Source organism: Takifugu flavidus, chromosome 12 (assembly GCF_003711565.1).
Source record: "Takifugu flavidus isolate HTHZ2018 chromosome 12, ASM371156v2, whole genome shotgun sequence".
NCBI lineage: Eukaryota > Metazoa > Chordata > Actinopteri > Tetraodontiformes > Tetraodontidae > Takifugu > Takifugu flavidus.
This window is the reverse complement of record NC_079531.1, coordinates 2,016,014-2,040,914: the sequence shown is the minus strand read 5'-3', so window position 1 is coordinate 2,040,914 and position 24,901 is coordinate 2,016,014. Positions and strand designations below refer to the sequence as shown.

The 24,901-nt window shown below is 41.8% G+C and overlaps 1 protein-coding gene and 1 long non-coding RNA gene across 3 annotated transcripts in view; one reads left to right on the top strand and one right to left on the bottom strand.

Moving 5' to 3' along the window:
- The window catches only part of LOC130534669 (uncharacterized), a 9,965-nt gene extending 5,335 nt beyond the window's left edge, over positions 1 to 4,630 (bottom strand). Inside the window, exon 1 of the long non-coding RNA XR_008952934.1 lies at positions 4,495 to 4,630. This is a non-coding gene — a long non-coding RNA (uncharacterized LOC130534669). The remainder of the gene's footprint in view (positions 1 to 4,494) is intronic.
- On the top strand, positions 764 to 24,901 carry mark4b (MAP/microtubule affinity-regulating kinase 4b). 2 transcript variants are annotated; one of them, XM_057048906.1, is made up of 18 exons: positions 764 to 1,906; positions 6,960 to 7,157; positions 7,670 to 7,723; positions 12,181 to 12,229; positions 12,312 to 12,377; positions 12,710 to 12,780; positions 12,910 to 12,966; positions 13,235 to 13,471; positions 14,058 to 14,177; positions 14,304 to 14,403; positions 14,486 to 14,595; positions 14,752 to 14,941; positions 15,055 to 15,275; positions 15,761 to 15,864; positions 18,667 to 18,945; positions 19,911 to 19,993; positions 21,403 to 21,447; positions 22,126 to 22,333. In XM_057048906.1, exons 1-18 carry the CDS (start codon positions 1,859 to 1,861, stop codon positions 22,188 to 22,190), a joined length of 2,097 nt encoding a protein of 698 aa, XP_056904886.1. In that variant the 5' UTR covers positions 764 to 1,858; the 3' UTR covers positions 22,191 to 22,333. The 2 variants fall into 2 exon arrangements, with proteins under 2 accessions (XP_056904886.1, XP_056904885.1); XM_057048905.1 differs by lacking the exon at positions 19,911 to 19,993 and having other exon boundaries at positions 765 to 1,906; positions 22,126 to 24,901.

Below are 24,901 nucleotides of genomic sequence, written 5' to 3'. Positions count from 1 at the left end.
TTTTAAACTGAAGAGGGTCGAGTCAGTGACAGGAGAAATACCAGGGAAGATGAGGCCCTGGGTTCGCACCAACAGGTTCAGATCAGTACAGGTAAGAACCGAATTTGGCCATCAGATAAATAAGACATTTGTGATGTAGTCCCATACTGCACAAAAACTGATTCTGTTTTTAGAATTTACACTGTTGAGGTAATGTAGAATGGTTCCTTTTAAAAATAAAAAAAACCAACCTACACACCACATATGCATACACATGTGGATGGCAACAAATTTGAACAACTAAGTGTGTTGAAATAAAATCAACATTAAGTCAATGATTACGTATAGTGGATGTATAATTTGAGAATCAGCCTCATTGTCAGCAGAGGGCTATTTTAAAACTGTCTCACATCAGGCCGAAGCTGAAGTTGGGATCAACTGTCGCTTCACTGTCGTTGGAGGTCAACCGATGCTTCTCTGGCTTTATTATCTACATCCAGTGGAGGTTTCAATTAAACAGTCAAATGCATTTAAGATAAAGCTTCATTTAAGGTCCCAAATTGGAAAGGTTTGTTTATTTTTAGACTACAGGAAACACATTAATGCTGCATATCTGGGGGGTTTTTGTTTGTTTGTTTTTAATGGAGAGGAATAAACGTGAAACAACAACTACCGAGTGTGGCCACCAGGGGGCGACACCGACCTCTGGGGAGGAAGACGTAAGGTCGCGAGGACATTTTATTCAGGGGGAAATGTGCCGCATTAGTTCGCAACGAAATGTGGTTCAAATTAACAAACCGTCTCGGCGGCGCGGAGCTCTGAGTGTGCACGCGAGCGTCCCAAACCGGATCGACACCCTTCACGTGTAGAGCAGAAGGCAACACGAGCGAGGGGGGAAGGACGCGCGCGGGTGCGCGTGCGCGGCCTCCGCAGCCCCAGCCCTGACGTGACGTCCTCTTCCTCCCTCTTGTCACTGTTTGTTGGGAGGAGGAGGAGGAGGAGGAGAGGGTCGCTTTCGTTGATGTTCCTAATACAAAACAAGTATGTTTCCGGTACCTATTTTGCACCCCGACGCCGGCGGCTTATCGCGCGACCGCAGAACCCCGGCGCTCCGGGCGAAGGCGAGGATTTAAAGCCGGATTCGACTGAAGCCAAATGAGCGGAGGGTGACTGTGGGGATCCGCATCCGTCGCTTTCTTTAATTCGGTCGCAATCTGCCATTGATTGCTGTCCAAGGACTCGGTAGCTACACGCCCCAGCGTCTTGTGATGTCGTCTCCCATCTGTCCTTCGGCCCCATCGACCCTGTGTGTGAGGGAGCCACCGTTCTGACGTCCTCCATCCAGAAAATCGCATTAGCTTGCTGCCGAGAAAAGCGAAAACTCCCCCCTTTTTCCCCCCCCCCGTAACCCGCAGTGGTCGCAGGGACGCACGGAGACCGCCGTGGTTTCTCGTTCGGATGGCTCGCTCCAATGTCGGGGCTTTTTCTCCTCGTCTCGCCAGAAGACGATGGTGCCTAAAGTAAAGCGGTGACCACCGGTAATGTTCCGTGGGCGAGCCAGCCAGCATTTACCGATATGGTACGATAGCGTCTGGGAAGGATCTGGGAAAGTGAAAACCTAGGTGGATCGGAGTGGGGGATCGAGCCGGCCTAGGCGACCCGTTTATTTTTACCTTATTCATTTGTAGGATCACTCGGTGATCTGTGCTGCTTCATGACAATGAGGATTATATGAGAAGCGGGACTGTTTTCTAGAGATCCTGGTGTGACAGCCAGGGTAATCTTGGGTGTTTTAAAGCCAGTTGGATCAAAAACCCCGGTCTATTTGTTACGCTTTTTTCCCCCCCTCCCGGACGGCGAAACGTTCTCAGGGACGAAAATGTCTTTACGCACAGCGCTGCCTGGGAACGAGCGGAACGCCGACCATGTAAGTAAATAATTAAAACACCGACATCTGCTTTTCACCTTCAATAAGCGACCTTTCTTTCAAATGCATCTGCCTTTAGAGACGAGCGAGGAGCCACATCATCCATCAGGCCTTTAGATCACTCTGACGTGCGCAAAGAGCACTTATAATCAAGCAGGCGACACTGGCGTTAATCTTGTCTAGTTTATACGAGGCTGCTGGCAATTGGACACGGTCCTAGGGGGACCAGGGTGGAGGCTCTGGTGCCAGAAGCTGTTGCAGGGTCGAATGGGTTTCGCTAATTAAGCCTCCTAATATCTTAGACATCCACATCCACCCTTATATCCACGCTTGCCTCAGTGCGCATGGTTGTTCCCCCCAGTTGATCAATAAGTAATGCGTCTGATGCAAGGCCTTTTCCACACCCAGCCTCTTGCATCCATCCCTCCCCACCCTTTTTCTCCTGTCAATCTGCCCCTCGATCAGCTTAATTTCAGGCGTCATCGTGCCCGCTTCCTGCAGCCTGTCTGATGTGCTGGGTGTTTGATTAGAATGTGTGTGGAGTGCGGCTCACTGGGCTGCACAATAATGCAAAATCTGCTGTGTCAGGCTAGCTTGGTTTTCCCTGCTGATGTTTTTCCTGTCTGGAATTTGGGAAGACACGACTCTAGCTTTTAAATCACCATTTAAAAAAAAAATAAATAAAAAATCCTTTAGTACATTTGCCCTTAGCAGATCACCATTTGTAACACGTCTACTGGTTTTAATGGTGACACTGCACCGAGGATCCCAATCTTTATCTCAAGGGCACTTTCTCCCCATCAGCGACCCGGAATGTTCACTTGTTCTGGAAATGAGTCATTCAGAAGTGTCCGTATGGTTCTAATGCCTGTTGTTTGACGTGATGCAAATGACAGCCACATTACCACTGGCTCAGATTCACCATCAGCTCCCCCCCCCCCTCTCGCTGTGACCTTTTACCACAATCTTCATTTTTAAATTGAACGTTAAACACAACAGGGATTAACTGTTGATGTCGCCAGTGATGGGGAGGAAGCCACTCGATCCAGGAAAACGCCGGATTCATTCCGTCCGGCGTGATTTATCCTATGCACTTTGAGTGTTTGAATTCACATTGAGCTTTTTTTTCCCCCTGTGAATTGTGAGATGTGTGTCTGTCTTACTGTGTCAGTTTGCTCAGTTATATTAGTTATAATATTATCTTTTACTGCTTTTGACCAAAAATGCTGTGTTAGCTGAGATTACAGTTAAAAGAGGGCTGTCAGTCAGATTTCACCGTCTGCCTTGTAATACATTTCAAACCTATACTGTCCACAATACTTTTATATTATATCATATTAGCATACCTGTACATAGAATAGGCTGCCTCCTCACATTTATCATATGTTCTCATATAACATCTCAAATAATAGAATCTCCATTTTATGTTACACCAAAGAAAATATGTCTGGCAACATTCATAAAATTCCAGTACAGCATTCCCATCATAGGATGGACAGATGGATCCAAGAATATTTGAGCTCAGACCAAGTCTATGCAGTTTTATACAAAATAAGAAAGATGTTAATCCAATGCACTGATACGTTGATTAGATTTTATTTTTTTTAAAACCCAGCCTCAGCGTAAATCGTGTTTGTTTCCGATAAAGAAGGGGAATTATGCAATGGCAAATCTTTCAGGCTTTCATGTGGCATCAGTAAAAGTTGTTTGACGTGTAACGTGGAGGTATGCACTGATGTTTGTGTGTTTTGATGTTGCGCTTGGGAATGTGCGAGCTCCTTTGCTCTGGGCTAGTCATGTGGTTTCAACCCAACGTAAAAGAAAAGGAAGTTCTGTAGCAAGAGTGCTTTAAGGCTTGTGTACACGAGTATTCAGCAGCCCTTTCTTACACATAAAAACTGTCTATGCAGCTCCTATTCTGACCCGTTACCCAAAAGCCACGTCTGATGCCCAAAATGACCTTAAATTCACCTAAAAACCTTCACAGTTATCAGCACAACTGCTTTAGTGTTGTTAAGCCTTGTCATTGAACCATTTTAAGACAGAGCTGAGCGTTCCCTTATTTGTGTTTTTTGGCATATTTCGCTAACATTCTGTGCAGGAGGAGGTAAAATAATGGCTACAGTTTTTTAGATTTGGAACACTACAGAAGAAACATCATGAATCGGGCTCTTGTTGGCCTATTCTGATGAACGTTGTCCTGGTTTGAATATGTTGAAAAAGGTTTTAAATCTCCAGAGTGTGAACAAAAAGGTACATGCGTGCTTTTGCACAGTCCAATCTGAGAACTCCAGTAATCAATGTAATGCGCAAATCTCACCCAGAAGTGACTCAAATCATGTAACTGTTGGTTAAATTATACCTTTCCTACTGGTGGTACTAATGAAAAACCTGTTCTGTCCTGCTGAATACAGAGTGTGCTGCCTCTGAGAAGGGTTTTCCTGCCAAATTAGTGTGAGTCAGATGATTATGGATAGCAATCTGTTGGCCAGTGGATTAGCTGCTTTTGTGATATTTTTTGTTTAGCCTTTTGTGCAGTAAAATTTCTTAAAAGTCATCAAAATATGCTTAAGCAGATAAAATCTTACCCGCAGAATGTCGGCTGTCATGTCTGCTGGCACGTTTTCCTGATGGATCTCTTCCTTAATAAAATATTTCCCACAGACTTAAGGACCCGTTCAGATGTTTGTGCGACAATATTAATATTGTGTAACTCAGTCACCAGGGACACACTTCTTTTGTGGTTTCCCGTGTCCTGACACTTCCTGGAGGAGCTTTAGTATCAAGATAACACTAACAAGGAAACTGGATTGCATGCGTAAGCTTGTCTATAGAGGTTAGGGATGTTTCAAGGTTGCACCATACCTTTTGTGTGAGGCCAACATCACACATCCTGTCTTTACTCAATGCCGCCCATCAGCGTGCACATTTAGGCCGCAGCAGCAGGACGCCTCCCTCAGGGTGTGGTGTTTGTTGGTGTACTGTGACATTGCTCATGCCGACCGCTCGTTTATCGCTCCTTTCGTTACCAGGATCAGAGGCATTAAGGTCGTTTTCCACCACTCGTTTAAGAGCTGCCACGCAGGGAGAAATTGCTCTCTTAGTGTCTTTTGGTAATATGTGGACGGGAAAGTTCACATCGGGGAGGAACGAAGTAGCAAAAACATGAAGATCGTCCTGAAACGAAAGATAAATCCCTTCGGGCCTCAGAGTGATGATTTCTTCCCGGAATGTTGTGAGGTTAAACGGTAGTTATAATTCCTGTGGGACCGGGCCCGGGATTAACATGTTCTAACAATAATTCAGTAGAATTATTAAGGATCTCTTTAGAAACATTATGTTTTGTTTTGGGTTTTATTAAACCGTCTTGTGTGTGTGCGTATGTGTGTGTGTGTGTTTCAATTATTGACAACTCTGCTAATATTTGAATATCAGACCTATATTAGCAGACCTAGCTACTTCTTATGACATTATAGTTTATTTGGTGCAACAAGAATATAAGAAGTGAGTAGACTGTAAATTCCATGAATGTCTCACCAAAATGTGCACATCCACACTGGACTTTTTGCAAATCACAACATCACACTACGGAAACATGTGCAGCCGGCCGTTCACGTGCCCTGATCTTCAATCCTGAATGTCATGTTACATGTGTATGATCTAATTCCCCATTCCTCTGCATGTCCCAGTCACAGATGACAACACACGTCTTACAGTTACTCACTCCTAAACATGGCTTTCTGAATGAAACTGCATTCCAATCAGTAGGAGTGGCTGAATCAATGTTCTCCTTGAGAAGTATATGAGGAAGGGGGAAGGGTGTGTGTGAAGGGTGGGGGGGGGGAGGGCGGTGGGAAGTTTAAATTGATGCTGGGTCGCTGAAATTGAAGATTGCAATACAAGACAAAAGAGAGGGTGGGTGCCGGCACGGGGAAGAGAATGGAGGAAAGGCAGGCAAATTGATTTGTCTGGGGGATGGGACGAGCCAGGAGAGACGAGAAGGGGTGAATAATGGGGGGAGGGTAAAGGAGAGATGAAAATGAAGGTGGTGGAATAAATTGGCAATGGGACGCATTCAGACGTGTGGGTGGATTTTTGGCTGTGAACCTTTGTAACCTCAAAAACCCAAGTAACATGAAATGGTTTGTTTTCTGTCTGAAGAAAAAAAAAAAACCCACCACGATTTGACCTTGAGGTCTTGATAGGATGAAATGCTGTAAGGTGGTTATTGGTGAAGGCTGCATGAATACAAATGAATGCCATTTTCATCCCGTCATCCAAATACTGTTCTATAATTAAGATCGCACTCTTTATCGTGTTTGGTGTCGGGCCACTACAGGTAATACTCGCTAATATTACCCCCTAAAAAGTGTTTGTAGAATGTTTCAATGGAATGTTTCCATTTAGCATGTGTAAGAGAGCAGATGGAGGGATTAAAGATGTTTATGTTGGAAGGCCTCAGACCTAATCTGAACCTCAGTATTCTCGAGTGGTCACATCTCGTGTCTTTATGATAGATGTTAGCATAGCTAATAAAGCTTTGAGACATGAACCAGCTCTTTATTTTCTTGTGTCTAATCTGGTTATAATCTCACTTTATCCCATTTTGCTACATTCATTCCCTTCTGTTTTGGTGTAATTAATGTGTATTTGAGATGAATCCATCAGAAAGTGAGATATGGAAATGGTATAAAGAGGTTGGTCAAATACCAGAATTAGACACAGAGGCAGAGAAAATCAAGGATACATCAAGAACTAGAAGGTCAAAACAGACAATAATGGCGTGAGATTGTTTACACAAATGAATTGCCCCGATCTTTCACCTATTTATCTGCTTTGTTAATATATTAACCACTACTTGTGTCCATTTCTAGTATGTTTTAAACAGGAAATACTGTCATTGTTTAGAACAGGTCCTCTTTAGCATTAGTTGTGAATCACGATTATCTCAAACGTCCTACTTAAACTGTGTGAGATACAAAAAATTCACTGAAAATTTGGAAATGATTCCTGTCAATTCATGCTTGTGTGCGTCTCTCTTGTTTGATTCCAGCATACCTCCCTCTCGGTCAGCCGTTCAGAGAAGGGCACTGGCTGGTCCAGCCGCTCTCTGGGTGCACGATGTCGGAACTCCATCGCTTTATGTTCAGATGAGCAGCCGCACATCGGAAACTACCGGCTACTGAAGACCATTGGAAAGGGAAACTTTGCCAAGGTCAAACTGGCACGACACATACTGACTGGTCGAGAGGTAGGTTTAATGATAACGTGCTGCAAAAGACATGTAAGTGCACACAAATGCCTGAAATAGAAGAGCTAATGCCGGGTTTTTTAGGGCCTCAGCAGAGCAGTAACATCTTGTGACTTAGACCGCAGCTGGTGTTTTGAAGGGTCGCTCCATGAGTTCACGTCACCCCCTGTTAGCTTTCATAACCCGCTGAAATGAACAGTTTTTGTGTGTATAAATGTAAACGGTGGAAACTCGAGAATCGGTTTAAAATGCTTGATTTTAAAGAAGATGGTTTCATTTTGGCACATTCACTACGATAAAGTTCCTTAGAGGCAGAAATTTCATGCAACTGATTTTTTTGAAGGCACAATAGGCAGCTGTGTATTGTGTTATACTGTGTCAAATCACTGAGTACGTAAGGTTATCTGGGACGCAGCAATAACAAATCTTTGGTCTGCTTGTAACACTGTATACTTGGTCTGTTGAAACTATCTTGTTCAAATTCACATTTTCTTTCTTTGGTTTCTTCCCAGGTCGCAATAAAGATCATCGATAAAACCCAGCTTAACCCAACCAGTCTACAGAAGGTGTGTTCTCTATGTGAATATGATAATGTTTGTCCTAAAGTCACCTTGTGTGTGTAAAAAATGTAGAATCCCGGTTTAGACAGTCTCATTCTTTTATCAGCAATGATAGAAAGTGAGTTAAATACCCTGCAGTTAAACCCAGATCAAGTAAAATCCGCCTCACGTTGCCTCAAAGACCAGAAATGACAAAGCAAACTTTGATGCTATTGTCTAAAAAGTGACTAGTGCTGATAAGTCGCACTTTCAACATTTTGGTTTGCTCAAGTGGTGTGCAGGTTTTCCAGATTCTCACAGTTGAAGCCCGCCTCTGTTTCCTGGAACAAACTTTGGCCTTGTTTGATTGTATCTTCTTTATCAACACCTGCATCAACACTGACATCATGGAGTCAATAACCTGTCTCACACACACACACACACAGCATTAATTTATGCTCAACTGCTTAATCTAGGCTAAATTAGGTCAGGTTAAACACAGACTTTAGGGTACTGATAGTGTCTGTGGACATTTGGTCCACCGGACCCTGATACTGGGTTGGAAAGCAGATTGATCGCTCTTTTGCCTCGACGCCATGAGGAACAAAAAGAGCCTCACTAAATGTATGTTCACTGTCAGAAAGGTATCGGGTACATTTACATTTTAGTCATTAAGATGGTGCTCAGACCTATGTGAATACAACACTGCATCACCGTCTTAAACTACCTAGTACAAGTGCAGCTACCAGCGAAGAGCTGGTAGATCTAAACAGGAGAGAGGAGGTGAAGAAGACGAGCGCTGCTCGGAGAGCAGGTGCTCTCTGGAGAGCCGTGTCTGCAGTGGCTTTTTGAAGGGAGAGACTGTCGCCCTGCTCTGGCAGGGAGGTATGAGAAGGTATGAGGATAGTCGGGGTTGCCGTGCCTGTACAGGTTCATCTGTTATAGAGCACAGACTTTTATAGATTTTTTTTTCTGTAAAGTCATTTTCATGGTCTAATGGTCCGATACTGCATAGCGCATCGGCCGTTTGCATTGTGTCAGCATTGTTGCAGGGGATTCTGGGACCCGAGCATGCTGCCAGGTGACATTTCCGCTTCACCTTTAACTCTGTGCGGTGTGCAAAGTCTATTTGGTTGTTATTTTGAATATATCAAATCCTTTGCTATGGGTTTAACAGTTGCTTTGTCTGGTCACATTGAAAACACTTTTTTCACTATTGTCTATAACAGAATTCCAAGGCTGTGGATCAAAAAACAACAAAAGACTAAAATAATGGGTCCTTTGATTTTCATTCATCTATTTTATACAACGAAAGTACGACTAATTCTACATTTGTCTACCATACACAGCATTAATCTGTGCATACCAGACACTGTTTTAGCTGACATCTAATGAAGTAAAGCAAATTGTGTCCCTCACACAGGCCCCCTGAGCCAGTAGTTAAATTCCAGACAGCCAAACAAAGGGGGTAGGCTAAGTTGGGGAGGAGTGGGGGTGTCGATGGGGCCTTGGCGCAGGAGTCGAATACAGAAATCATGATAAAGACAAGATACAGAGCACAACTGAAGAAAACCCCCTCCCGCTCCCTTTATTGGTGTCTGTGTTGCTGCTGTTTGTGTTGCTAGTGCAACTGTTTAAATGGCATAATGGGACAAATCAAAGCTGTATATTTAGATGCACATACATTTATATAATCAGATAATATAGGGAAATGCTTTGTCTTGTCTCGTATAAAGGCAGATCACAGCTTTTGTTAGCGTATTGCTCTTCTATATCTAAGCACAGACTGGGGCTGTGGAACAACATCAAGAGGCTCAGACATTTTGCAGACTGTGACTGATACCAGCCATATTTAACTCAGGGAACAAGTGCTGCGACTGCAGTCTTTCAACAACTGTCGAGACAGCACTTGATTCCACACTTGTGATGGGAGCAGAGCACAACCACCACCTAAAGCCACTGCAAATGGCCCTCGTTGTTTTTATTCCATTGCTTAGAAAATGCTGCTTTGACCCTGCTGCTGCTCCAGTGTTTGTAGTCAAGTCTATTTTTAATTCTGGAAATGTTGGACTTCTATCTGAAATTACAGCGTAGAGCAACATGAGACTCCTTGATGATGTTCTCTATGTATAAAAGGATGGCGCCGCCAGCAGGCTTGGGCACTGCAATGTTCTGCAACCTTTATGTTCCCACTGTCTGTTTCTAGTTCACAAACGCAGACAAACACACAGGTTTATTTGCTCGACACTGTCTCATGTGGGAGTAAGAGACGTCTGTGTTCATTTAACTCTTAAACTATCCGTTTTTCTTTTTGTCTGGATTTATCTGGCTACGTGAGTGGGTACAGACGATAAGAGGAAGCGCACATTCCATTGTTGAGCTGACTTTTGTGTTTCAGACTGTATCATCTTGCGACAGACAGTAGACGGCGGTTCCTCGTCTGTCCGTTTCAGCCCCGTCGTCTTCCTGTGTCTCTTTTTGCGTCCATGAAGAGGAACGAACGTAGATTAAAAAGTACAATACCAGGTCACATGAACTACTTCGACTAAAAGACTACTGTTAGATGAAAAAAAAATCTCTTCTGGCACTGAGAAATAGGAACTTATTTTTATTATTTTATTTTCTTAATCTGTGAGCACACAATTCGACATATATTGTGCGTAAAAAAGGCACAATTTGACACAGCTGTCTATAATTATGTTGTGTCTTGTGTACCTACTTCTTTGTGCTTGCCATCCCATGACTTCCCACCACCCCCTCTCAGCCACAAGGATTATTACTTGTGTTGTCCTGGTAACGGTGACGTGAATTGTAGACGCACAAGAACGAGAGTATTGGATCAGTAGAGGAGTAATGCATTCTTCTTTCGTGACAAAAAAGAAAAGTGTTACCAAAAAATGGTTGTAGTCTAATCACTTCTGACTTTCGGCAAAATTTTAGGAGGTTAAATTTAGATGTTTCTGAACATTTGGTCTTTGCTCCTTACTTGGCGATTTGTTTCCCAGTTGCTACGAATATGGGGGAGCAAAAGGTAAACGAAGATGGGGTGAACGGGCAGAGAAAGAGAAAGGTGAATGGATATAATGGACGCAGGGAAGAGAGGTAAAGCTTAGCTGATAATTCTTGCTAAAGCTCAGATGAACAGCTGATGCACTGTGCACTTAATTCGATTACACGCGCTCCCTGTGGATTTGTGTGTTTACGACAGTGCGGCTTCAATGTGTGGGAGTGTTCAGTTGAAAAGGAGAAGAGAACAACGTATGTAATAACACATTAACAGTTTACTGGCATTTAGGTGTCGTCACACCGCAGCTGTTCACGCATCAACAAATGAGTCAATCTTATCTTTTAGTTGTCTGTCGTCCGTAACAAGTTTTCGCTGGTCAATACTTGAGGCTCCACGCACGTACAGTATGTTTGCTCTTCTCAGGCCCTGAGTGAATATGAATAAGCTCTCTGTGCCTTCAGGTGGTGTCACTCACACCAATCATAAACACACTACAGTTCACTGTAAACTCAGGTGCCAAGTTATTTCATTCTGGTTAAACACATTCTATAAAAATGTTGTTTAATGGAACATTCAAAATAGTCTTATGTCTGTACTGAAAGGTAATTTAAATAAGAGGAAAACATTGTTCTCTAATAAACATTGTTGCATGCTAATTCAAACTAAAACATCCATCAAAAATGCACATGAGTTTTATATATTCTATGTAGAAAATAAGGTTTTAGAGAACGTTAGCCACATTTGTCTTGCTTTCTGGGGAATAGGCTTTAGCATATCTGCTTATTCTGAATAAATGGTGCATAACAGAACCTGAATAACAGAAAATGGCCAGATGGATGTAAAATGCAAATAACCAGAATAGCATTAATACTGAACAACCATTGTGCAAATGTCACCACTCCGATTTCTGTAGTTGCGTTAGAGTTAATAAAGCCGTTTTTGAACTGCTCTGGTCTCTACTTTGGAGCTAATGTCATTCCATTTGAACCCCAGTGGGAAAAAAGTGAGGGTCATTATCTTCTAGTGTCAGAATGTCTCACATAGTAGATACAAATGACTTAAAGACAAATGAGCACTTACTTGGTTGTTTACATTTACAATGTGTGCAGTCACTCGTTTAAAAAAAAAAGCCTTTAAGATATTAATTTAAAATCATTTTAATTAGAGAGCGAGCGAGGTGAAGCAGCAGTCCAAAGTGATGGATGAATTGGGGGGGGTTCCTCTGTCAGGGTGTAGCACCAGGCCCCCAGAGCAGGTCAGAAAAATAAGAAGGGCATCGAGTCTCTGCGTGTGTGTGTGTGAAGAGAAATGGGGCAAACAGAATTAGAACTTTTATGTAAATGGTCGGGGTTTAATTAAAGATTTGAATTGATGAATCCATGAGACAAGACTGAACCTGTCAAGCAATCCTGCCCTTTTTTCCATATGCACCAGCTGGCGGAATTTGATCGTTCCTTGTTCACATTTTGTATTTCAGTTGTTTCGAGAGGTACGCATCATGAAAACCCTGAATCATCCGAACATAGGTGAGTGGAGATGATGAAGCTACCTGTGGTTGCGTGTGCAGGTTTGTGCGTTTTGTGGTAACAATTTCTTTGTTTGTGGCAGTTCAATTGTTTGAGGTGATAGAGACTGAGAAGACTCTATATCTGATAATGGAGTTTGCCAGTGGAGGTGAGTGAAGCCCCCACCACCATCACATGAAATGATAATGAATCAATATTTCTGATCCTAAATATTTTAAAGGCATTTGATTCATTTTAAAAATATGTCCTTTTCTTCTGAGCATTGGAACAGACTTAAAAATAAATGTTTAGGTGATTTGAATTTTTTATATCTAAGAAGTTAATGTGCGTGAATTCACATTAACCATCTCTTCGTTCGTTTCCTGAAAGGTTGTTGAAGACAGAATCCTGTTTGTTCCTGTTTTTTTTTTTTAAGCAATTTATTTTACTTTCAAATTTGTGTAAAGAGAGAGTGACTCATTTGCTCTCATTCTTCTTCAGGTGAAGTGTTTGACTACCTCGTGGCTCACGGCAGAATGAAGGAGAAAGAGGCCAGAGCCAAGTTCCGACAGGTTAGCGAAATCTCACGCCTTAACGTTAATGTCAGCATATGTGATAAATGAAGGGTTGTTCATCTTCTGTGCAAAATCCACATAGATAGTCCTTAATCTTTAAGTTGTCTTCTATGTTTTTTTCCTCAGATTGTTTCAGCGGTGCACTACTGTCATCAGAAGAACATTGTTCACAGAGACTTGAAGGTGATTACAAAACGAGCATTACAATATGCACCATTTAAGACTAGCATTTAAAATGCTAATGTGAAAAAAAAAAGGTTTTTACTCACGATAAAATGAATAAAATTCACTAATCCTCCTGAATTTTGAAAGACATAATGCTAATAACAGGATTTTATAGCTAATATCTGGAGTATTGTTGGCTACACTTGTTTTAGAGTATTGATTTCATATATATATAGGTTCAATTTTGGTTTTCATCGTGTTATATCTTTTATGTGTGTTTGTGTAGGCAGAAAACTTGCTGTTAGATGCGGACTCCAACATCAAAATAGCTGACTTTGGCTTCAGTAATGAGTTCTCCGTGGGCAGTAAACTAGACACGTTCTGTGGCTCCCCGCCATATGCTGCTCCAGAGCTCTTTCAGGGAAAAAAGTATGATGGTCCAGAGGTGGACATCTGGAGCCTCGGTGTCATTTTATACACACTGGTCAGTGGCTCTTTGCCCTTTGATGGACAGAACCTAAAGGTGGGTGAAGCAAACAGTTTGGTATTTTAAACGAGTCATTATTACCTTTCAGATGCAACGGATAAATAAACGGTGTATATTGTGATTTAAACCCTTAATTTAATTCTATAGTTTGGCAGTATAGTTTAAATTTTATTGAATTTAATGCAACATGTTTGTGCTGTAATTGTTCATAATGTAAGTATATTTACATTCAAATTACTGAACAGAATACATGTTGTTTTCTGTAAAATCAGACCAATTTATTAGGTGAATTTCATTTTGATAAAAGATTTGCAGAGCCCAAGTACGGCCTTGTCTTGATCACCAGACACTACTGGCACATCGCAGCCCTGTTACAAAGAAAATGCTCCTTAGTGGATTAGTGTGAAACCATTAGCAGGGATGTGTGCATGTGCACGAGCTGTCCTACATATATACGCTCAGTATAAACACTATAACAATGGCGTTATGTCTGAGTAAAGGGGAAAATACTGTTAAAATACTGTTAAAACTGCACTGGGAAAGTTGACGGCATTATTACCCAGTATAAACCTTTACATTTCTTATTCGTTGTGTTTGATTCTTACCACCGTGTGTTGTTTAGGAACTGCGGGAGCGTGTTTTGAGAGGGAAATACCGTATACCGTTCTACATGTCTACAGACTGTGAAGGAATCCTGCGCCGCTTCCTGGTTCTTAACCCTGCCAAACGCTGCTCACTTGAGGTGAGCAGGTCCATCAATATTACATAAAGCCGTAGATTTTTAGATTAGATTAGTAAGATCCAAATGTTTTTATTACAAATTTCTTGTCCTATTTTTCAGAATCTCTTAACTTCTTTTTTCTTATAGCAAATAATGAAAGATAAGTGGATCAATATTGGGCACGAAGGCGATGAGCTCAAGGCCCACATTGAGCCGGTTGAGGACTTCAATGATACCAGTCGCATCGGTAAGACAGGCTCTGCCTTTACTCTCAGATTCTGAAGTCTCAAAAATAAACACTTAATAACGTTTTAATGATTTGGTTCCAGATATCATGGTTGGGATGGGGTTCACTCGGGAGGAGATCAGAGATTCACTAAACACTCAAAAGTATAATGAAGTCACCGCTACATACCTGCTGCTGGGGCGCAAGAATGATGTGAGCGTCATAGGCTGACTGTTTTTCATAATATCCAAATCCAATTTGTGTAGTGAAACGTTAAATAACACGAGTAACATACATGTAAACAGACCAATCAACAATCCAGTTGTGAATATTCAGTCTCTGGGCTCTGTGTGTGTGATTGTCGCTCAGACTGAGAACGTTGTGACTCGGTCGAGCAGCAGCCTGAGTCTTGCTCGGGTCCGACCTGGCACGGTCACTAACGGCACCAGCAAACACGCCTCGTCTTCGTCGTCCTCTGGTGCAGCTTCTTCCTCAGCTGGCCCCAAGGCCCAGCGCGGCGCCTCTACCTACCACCGCCAGAGACGCCATTCTGACTTCTGTGAGGAATCACACTCATCTGCATCACATTGATCAAACATAAAATGTTAAATAAAGCAATTAAACCATTAAGACAAGACTAATTAAGCCATGAAACTACTTCTTCTGTTTCAGGTGGTCCCGGGGTTTCCACCTCCACGCATCCCAAAAGGAGTCCCAGTGGTGTCAGTGAAGGTGTTGGACTTAAAGAGGAGCGACTGTCAGTCCGCAAACCGAGTACCAGCACCATCGGCTCTCGGAACATCCCAACTCCCTCAAGCCCGATGGTCAGCTCTGCTCACAACCCTAATAAGGCAGAGATACCCGACCGCCGAAAGGACATTAACTCCACCACAGTAAGGGAGAAATTATGCTTTGTGGTTGTTTGGAAGCCAACAGTGTGAGCTGCAGCATGTGTCACAGTTTAATTCCTTCTCTAATCAGATGGTTCTGGTGGCAGAAGCTTCGTAGCGACGTCGGCCGGGTTGTATAGGATAAAACATGAACGTTTTCCCACAGATCAAACATGATCTCGTTAGAAAACCGCTCAGTCTTGTAGTTAAATATACAGCCTGTCTGGTCCAGACAGCCACACCTCTAACAGAACCCCTCCTGTCAAATTACAGCTCAGAGAACTCATTACTCATCGAGCGCGTGAACTTTTACATCGTGATACGATAACACCTGCAAATTTAGATTAAACTGGCTGAGATTTTCAAATCAGTAGGATTCTTACATCAAAGCGATGAAACGCTTAAATAATAGAATAGTTTGAACTATATTATACTATGCTTTTAATTTTTGGAATCTGATTTTTTTGATTTTAAATTTTTTTTTGCAGAATAACATCCCGGCCAGTGCCATGACTCGGAGGAACACGTACGTGTGCACTGATCGAGCCAACGCCGATAGACACTCATTGCTTCAAAATGGCAAGGAAACCAGGTAAGAGGCACGTGTGCACATATAGAACGCCACATAATGGTTCGAGTGTGTATCAGGAGAAAACACCCGTCTTGTCTAGTACGTCTCATTGCATTGTGACTTCAATTTCGATCGAGCAGCACAACACCATCAACAGTTTTGCTTTTTGGACTTAAAACTGATCAGATTGCTGGTCAAAGGTCTTTCTGACCTCAGAAAATGTAATATTTTTTGTTATTTATGACCAAAAATAACACAAATGTCCAATATCATGAAAATATGTCAGTATAACTAAAGGTTAGTTACATAGTTTCTAAATGGTAGTTAATACTGATGCACTAATCTGGTTTACTGTGGTTTGAAGAGGTGTTTATTTCCACTAATAAAGCTTCCGTGTTTTTCCACGGAACTTACAAACTGGTTGGCCCAGCATGTTTGTCTCACAATTTGTTAAGAGAGGATAAAGGACTTAAAGCATGCATGAGTGGGTTTGTCAGTGGGTTTATGTGCTCAATATGAACTGGCTGCTGCGGTGACAGATGGCTGTGTGCTTGTCACTGTCGGTGTTGCCGGGCCACCATCTCTCACTCTCTCTTTCGTCTCACTTTCTCTGCCTCTCTTTGTGCCTAAACCTTGCCCCTGGTTGTCATCTGGTGTTGCATCAAATATACCCTCAACTTTTACTGAAGAGTCTGTTTAGGTGTTACCTTTATTTTAAACTGCCCCGGACAAAAATACGAACGCAGCCCTTTTGTTTTTGCTCCCATGTTTCATGAGCTGAGCTCTTTTTCCGAAGTCTTCCTATGTACATAAAATGCCTATTTCTCTCAATTAGAACTCTTCCCAAATCTGTCTAATTCTATCCTAGTTAGCGTGAGATCATCCATCCACCTCACAGGTGTGACGTGCCAAGATGCTGAACACACAGCATGAATCCTGCACAGGTGAACCTCAGGATGCCCACAATAAAAGGCCAATAAATGTGAAGTTTTATCACACAGCACAGCCAGAGATGTCACAAGTCTTTAGGGAGGGTGCAATTGTTCAGTTGTTCATGTTCGGCTCGGGTGGCCCGTGGTGTGGTGGAGGGGTTATGGTACGGGCAGGCATATTTGGTGCCTTTCACCCACAACCATCAACTCATGTTGCAGCATGATCATGCTCGGCCCCACGCTGCAAGGATCTGTACACAATTCCCGGAGGTTCTCGCACGGCCGGCATACTCGCCAGACACGGCATTGTGCTCGTTTGCGATGCTCTGGATCGGCGTGTACGGCCAAGCGTTCCATTTCCTGCCACTTCCAGTTTATTGTGGGCGTCCGAAGGCACATCTGTGTAATCGTGCTGCTCACGAAATGGACAATACTTGAGAGGAAGAAGCCCTTTGTGTACATAAAAAAGAATGTTAGAACTTTAAGTCATGAAAAATGGGAGCAAAAACAAGTGTTGTGTTTGAATTTTTGTACAAAATATATTATATCACTGTTAAAAAGCCATTTAGTGCAATGAAAATGTTGGTCAGGAGGGTCTGAGAATACAAGAAAGTGTCAGCTTTGAAATATAGAAGGAAAGGAGGCTCAACTGATAGACCAGCTGCATGATAAAAATACAAGCCTTATGCCAGCATTGCTCTCCAAATGCCTCATAGGCCATGTCAATACAATGCCTGGCCAACTAGGGTGATGGGAAAAGCATGTGCACTGACACAGTTAATCAGTCGAGGGAAGTCAGAGATAAAACACTGAGTGCACATAACTTGACTACAGTATGCCCTTGCATCAACTGTCCTTTAATGTAAACACTGATTCACATGCAGTTTATGTGTCACTGTATGGCTACATGAGCATTTGTGCTTAATTAATACAGGGCACTTATTTTTACAGTGATACAGAACCTAATCTTGTGTCATGATATTAATCCATGGAATACTTATAATACTAATAAAACCATAACACATTACAACTATAGCAATAATGCAGATCCATTTCTTTAAGCCACTCTCCGACCTCTAAAGTCTCTTTTCGGTACCTTCCTGTGCCCCCGTCCAATAGGCAGACACTTCACTTTAACATTAAACGATTTTGCTCTGGAATGGCTGCTCTTCAGCTTAGCGCGTTTAATGGTTGCGCCCCGCTTGAGTTCTCTGTGTAGGTGTTATCTGGAGCGTTATGAAAAGCAGCCTCTGGCCACCAGCCTTTATGCGTGTGTGTGTGTGTGCGTGTGTGTGTGTGTGTGTGTGTGTGAAGGGATGAAAGGTAGGGGGCTGGGGAAAAAAAGTTCCACTTTTCTTTTTTAATTAAAGTATGGTAAATATTATAGGTTGTGTTCTGTATCTCATACTGGAAGCTAGAATACCTTAAAATCTATGTAGCCAATCAGATTTTTATATTATACTTCAGAGGATTTTGTTTTCATTTCTGATAAACCTTCATGGTAGTGATTGCGTTTAGTGGCTCTTTTGAAGCCTATTTTTTTTCTAGTATCTGTCTAAAGCAGTTTAATAAAAAGCAACAAACTGTTAGTTGACTGAAGACTTTTCCTACAGGTCTGAGTCATTGTGAGTTTTTCTGATGCTTCACTTGTGCCGAGTGTAACCGCACTTAAAATAAACTGCTAAAAAAACCACATTTGCAACTAAGAAATGCAAAATTTTGCATTGAGCGTTTTTAGAATTCAGCATCAATCAAGTTCAAGACAGGTTTGGCTAAAGATTTGTTGGAAAACCAAACCTGGTGGAAAATTAAAAATTTAGCACGTTACTAATGCCTGTTTATTGCCTGTGCTGAATAAAACAATGTTCAACTTCTCCTGCTTTTCTTCCAGCTCCTTATCCCACCGTCTGCCTCCTGCCTCCCCTTCAACGCACAGCATTGCTGGTGCCTCTGGAGCCTCTTCCTCATCCTCCACACCATCCTCCCGCCTCTCCAGGGGAACCACAGTGAGGAGCACATTCCACGGTGGACAGATTCGAGACCGTAGGCCTCCCTCTCTTGCTCGCCCCGGCTCTCCGACGCCACCCCATGATGCTAGCCCACTGCCTCATGCCCGGACTCGGCCCACAACCAACTTATTAAGCAAACTGACTTCCAAGTTGACCCGCAGGTAAGGTGAAAAGCCAGTGAAAAGGCTGGAAACAATGTGATATAGTGTGTTTGCCTCCTCTTTGTGGTGAAGCATACATCTTACATACAATATCTAAAAATATATTACCTATTTAAAGTTACACAAATTCCATATGCATTCACTAAACACTGTTAAGCATCTAGCATCATTTGGTTATGTGTAGCAAATTTTCCATACTGTCTTTTATATTTTAAGGGATCTTTTATTCTTACCTATACTTGAAGCACGTTTAGCTAACTGTGCTATCTCCCAATACACTTTTGCTGATACTAACTGCAGCATTCCTTCTATAATGGTAGTTCTCCTAGCTTCAGAACATGTTCTCCTTTAATGTCAGACCTGGGTCTTATTTAGAAATTGTTAGCATACTATGGTAATTTTTTAGAGCATCCTTCATATAGAGTGTATTATTATCGTGCTGTAGTTTATTCCTTTTCATTTTGTATTACCCGTAACAACTGTGTATAAGGTAGAGGGTAGTCTTAATGCTCTGTATTTCTGTTAAATTTATCCAGTCGGACATTATATAAATCAAGGAAATCACAAATACATGATCCCATAATTTCTTTATGCAATTTTAAGATAGTAAGTACTTGAGACCCAGGTCTGATGGTCAGGTGGACGTGCAGTTTCCGTTCACACTCACTTGTTTTTCAGCTGCTTATTGTTGCTTTATTTGTTGGTTTGTTTCCTAACAACTTCTTCTTTTTCAAGACAGTCACCTGCCAGACTTTTACCTTCATTTCTATAGTTCAGTTCGTTTGGTTTATTTTTTTTGTTCTTTGCTTCTTCCACCCGTGCTTCCTCTTGTTTCCTGTTGTCCTCCCCATTACTGCCTCTCTACTTCACACAATGTCTCTATGACTCTTTGCTGTTAATTTTTCCTTTTTCCATTCCTCTCACCCTCTCTTCATCTCCTTTTCTTCTTCCTCTTCTTCTCCTAGGGTCACTATTGACCCTACTAAACGTCAGAGCTCAAACAAGTCCATGTCGGGCTGCACCCTCCCACAAGGGACAAAAACAGTTAGTAAGTCTTCCTTTCCCATGTTTTCTGGCTGCTTCTGTCTGCCTGACTGTCTGCTTGCTTCGAGCCTGTCACCCCCTCTTTCACTCACTCATTCACCGTCTGTTGCATTTGGGAATGTAACTATGCTCATCAAGTATCTGCTAACTGCAACATGCATAATGGTATTGGTCTTTCTAGAATTGGTTAGGGGATGTGCGTCTTAATTTAGTATATTCAAGGTCAGCAATGGACAGATCTTGGCCAGTCTCCTACGAAGATCAGTGTGTATTCCCATGAACAGTCACACATTAACACCTTAAACATTTTTATGCACTCGGTTTTGTTAAGGAGCAGATGCTTGTATGAAGCATCCGAGCTTGTACCCGTCATTCTCAATGATTGAGCACTGCCGGTTTAATTCAGGATTAGTTATGTAACCGGGATTTATCCCTCTCTTAAACAGGGATCCTGCACAGGCCTGTCTCAAGAAATAGGCTGATTGCTCTGTTATACTCCTGCTATCTTCTCCTCGCCATCTAGATTGTTTCACTTTCAGCTTCTACCCCATTCTCTCTTGCACACACACACACCTTCCTCAGGTGATAAATATTCGCATTTATAAGTGTGAAGGTTTCTTAAGTCTTAATTATTGTCAGTTATTATAGCCTGTCTCTTGTTATAACGCCATAATAGATTTAGCTGTAGTAAACAGACATTTATTTCATGTAAATAGGCAACTTTTTTTTCACCATTGAAGGTAATAAAGTGATTAATTCTTAATCAGAGTCCTCGGAGAGATTTAATTTTCAGTTAAGAACAAATGTCGCTGGAGAGAAGGCCCCAGTCCACATTGGAACTGGACACAGCGACCCCTGGTGGCTGTGGACGGAAGTGCAGATGGCCGCCACCAGCAGGATGTTGTAGCTTCATGCACGGCAGCTACAGCTTATATTTAATGACACTGTGATGGCATGTTAAATAATTAATGTGAAAAACACATGTAAAGCATATGAATATAAGATATGATCAAAGGACAGAAGGCAATTCAATTCAATTTCTGTAATTTATTACATTTGACCTGTGCCACCGAAGTCTTGTACTCCTTTGATTCATATGTTGCGTTAAATAAGTTCAGTCTGTTTACTAAAGCAATATTCACCATCTTCTCTGCTTGTGTAGACCTGGTTCTTTACTATTGAACCACATCTGCATTTCTTGGTTTTTGTCATCGTGTTGTGTTGGTGATGCTGACATTTTGATGTTTCATATCCATCCAGTCCACTAAATGTATATCTGTGATTTGAAGACCAGTTGTTGTGTTCTTTGTTGTGATTGGGTGTTGTGAGTTGACTGGAAGTATGGAAAGGAATGCCATTAGGTTTTTAATGGTGCAGTTGATTCCTAACATGTGTGTTTGTCTCCTCCTCGAGGGTCACAGACGAACCTGAGAGAATCAGCAGATCTCCGGTCCCAAGGTGAGTAGAGATCGGTGTGTTTTATACTGTAGAGCCTCTAAAATGCCAGTGCAATGACCTTTTTAAAGTTCTAGAGATAATGCAGGTGCTGATTATGTTCTTTCTGGATTCAATGGAACAGTGTCTCGTCTCATTCATAGCTCATGACTTTGTGTTGACTGTGGTGTCACGAGTGTGCTACTCAGCAGCCCTGGCCTCGTCATATACAACAGTTACAAGCTTATTTATGTACTCTTATCAAAATGTTTCTAAAGTTCTTGCTTACTTCCTTTCAGCCTCAGCCTCTCCAACAACACAGTCTCAGTCTCAGGTTAAAAACAGCAGGTAAACCTGCGGCAGTAGCCTGACGCTAGCTGGCAGCCTGTGATGTGACTCGTCTTAGATGTTTACAGGGGGAAGAATGGGTGTTTTTAAAGTAGTGAAGCAATAAAAACGGATTCTCTGAAATTCTCCAACCCCTTCACACCAGCAGGAATTTGTGCTGTCCAAAAAAATGATGTTTGACTGGCAGAATTTTAAATGTTTAGTTTCAAACCTGCCTCTCCATGCTTGTTGAAGATATCCTTTAATTATTATCTCTCCTATTCCTCTTTTTGTGCTTGTAATACAAACATTTTTTAAAATCCCGTCTCCTATTTTCACTCACATCTCGTGTTTGAATCACTCTTCTCCTTTCAGTCGCCATCTATCTGGGCATCAGAAAGCGTCCGAGCCCCGGACCCCCCGATGCGGCTGGGATGTGAGGGTGCGGAGTCCCCGTGACCCAGCCGAGGTGGTACTAGCACTCCGCGAGGCGGCTCAGGGTTGCGGCTGCCAGGTCCACCTGGCTGGGCCCTTTCTCCTGTCCTGCACCCACGGAGTTGCCGGGGCCCGCGTGGCATTTGAAGCAGAGGTCTGCCAGCTGCCCAGCGGGCTGGGCCAGAGCAGCGGTGTGAGGTTCAAGCGTCTGTGGGGGGCCCCTTTAGCCTTTAGAGACATTGCCACCAAAGTGTCAAAGGAGCTGGAACTCTGAGGGTGACAGGGGGTGAGGCAAATTGATGACAAACAGGACAATGATGAATCAGAAAGGAGCATTAGGAGTAATTCTAAAACTATTGCCTCCTCTTCTTCCTGGGATTTGAACTCATCTGATGCAGTTATCCATGTCTCACCTCCATCGGAGATGCTCTTGTTCTGATGCCACCAATCCACGATGGACACAAACATTAGTCAGATAGCAGATAGACCATCAACAGACAAATGAGCTTGGAGCCACCAGTGACCTACCACCCCTGCTTAAAACAATACTCAACCTCTATATTATGTGAGCCCTTGGAGTCAATTATTTTTTTTCTTAACATGTAATGTGATAAGGATGGTGTTGCGAATAATGGAGAGTAATAAGTTGTTGTTGAAATTGTTCCTATTGTAACATATTTGTCATCATTCCTTTTAAAGAGCTGCTATTTAAAGAAATGTTTTAATTTTTGTGTAGTAAGTTTATTTTCTCCACTTTTAAACTAGGCAGTTTGACATCTGATGTCATTCTCAGACGCAGACATAACGTAAGAAGTGAGGACACAGTCTGACCTCTAGCTTCTAGAGGGAGACATGCAGAAATGCAGATTCTTGTGACAAACTGAATGAAGCATCCCAGTTTTGCCTCTTTGACTGCTACCGTTCCTTATTTCCTTAGGTGAGCTGACCAGGGCTGCCTAGTATAACTCTGATAACCTTAGCGTTTATAATTATTCAATATATAGAATATATGGAACAATTTAAATCTAAATGTTAATGAAATACAAAGTAGTATTTATTCTTAAAAATGTTAATTTGTATCACCAACTGGAAAAGAAAAAGATTTCATTGGGTTTTTCTTACTGTATGTACTTGACAGGAGGTTCTAATCTGGGATTTGATGTTTGCTCTGAAGTTTTACTGCCTCAGCACATTTCGTTTTTTATTAAATTCAACCTTTTTTTTCTTCCACATATCATTTGCTTCGCTAAACGCCCAAACGTCTAATATTGGTTTTTTTAACAGCTCGTTCACCCGACTCACAAAAAAACCTAACTGCACAATGCAATCCTGACATATTGCGTAACAGGTTTTCCTAAAATCCATCAAGTCCTAAAATAAAAAAATAACTTGATCTGACATGAAGATTTTTTTTTTTTTTTAAGAAGGCAGCCACACACCTAAATTTTCAATCCTACTAAATCCAGGATTTAGTTTTTTGAAAAATGTCCTTCATTCTCTCACGATAATCACTTGCAGGCATAGTTCATGCTGGTGTAAATGTAGGAGTAGGTCTGTAGTAGCTTGGTAGCACTTTGACATAACAGCATCACGGTCTCCGAACGCCATCACTCTCCTCAACTGTTGTAGTGCAATACAGCCACAAAGCCAAGAATCAAGACTTGAAAAAGCGGTGAGTAAAATCTAATAGGGCTCTTTATTTTTTTAATTTTTTATATTGTCGATGCATTGGTGATGCATTGCAGATTCATGGAGCACTTTTTTGCTTTTTTTTTTTTTTTTTTTAGAGCCAGGACTGCTTTGTACTCTACTGTACTGGCAGAAGGTTGTTGTTTTGTTTATTTGTTTGTACTTTTCTTTTGTAAATTTTTTTGGAACTCTCATTGTCTAGCACGTTTAAAGCTTTTGTCCTTTAATTACTATGTTACTATGAGACCAGTTGCAGAAGGGGCTTCAGGTTTCAACAATAAAATGTTGGGTTTTTTTAAAATTCTCTAAAACACTGCTTCCATCATGAAGTGTCACCTTTTCTAGTCTTATCTTTACAAAACTTTGTTAGATCTAACGTCTTCGTTTCGTTCAATGGTGTTTACTTTCCTATCCTTTTTGATAGAAACTAGGCTTTTCTCTCACCATTGCAGGAAGGGATGTTTGACTGTTAATTGGACCTGTCTCATCAAGCCATTGTATAATTTAAGCATGCAACCTCTGCAGTGATGAGGCAGTACTTAGATATGACACTGTGACCTTGAATGACCTTCGGATGAATTGGATTCTTGAATTCTCCTCAGTTAGTCAACATATTAAACATGTATTGACTTTGACAGCTGCAGAATTAAAAAGTTGCTTTGCTTGAAATGATAAAGGTTCTAAAGCATCTAACATGTAATCGCTGACATCAAACTGAACCCTGAACTCAAAGGAAAAGTCACCCGAGCAGATATCCGGTTTGCAGAAATATTTTCACTGGTTTTATCCACTTTTGTCAGAAGCTGAAGCTCTAATTTAGGATGTGTGTGTACACAACTGGGTCTTACTGTCTGAACCTCTTCTGTAGATACAGCTAGTGCCATGCTAAGGTTACAGTTTTGTGTTTTTGAAGCCATCGCTGTAACAAACAAATTACGGGCTGAAATTACAGAATTGTTTGACCTGCAATCCTGCATGTCTCCTGAGAATTAATGTGTGACACAAAAATAAAGACTTTCAAACTCGG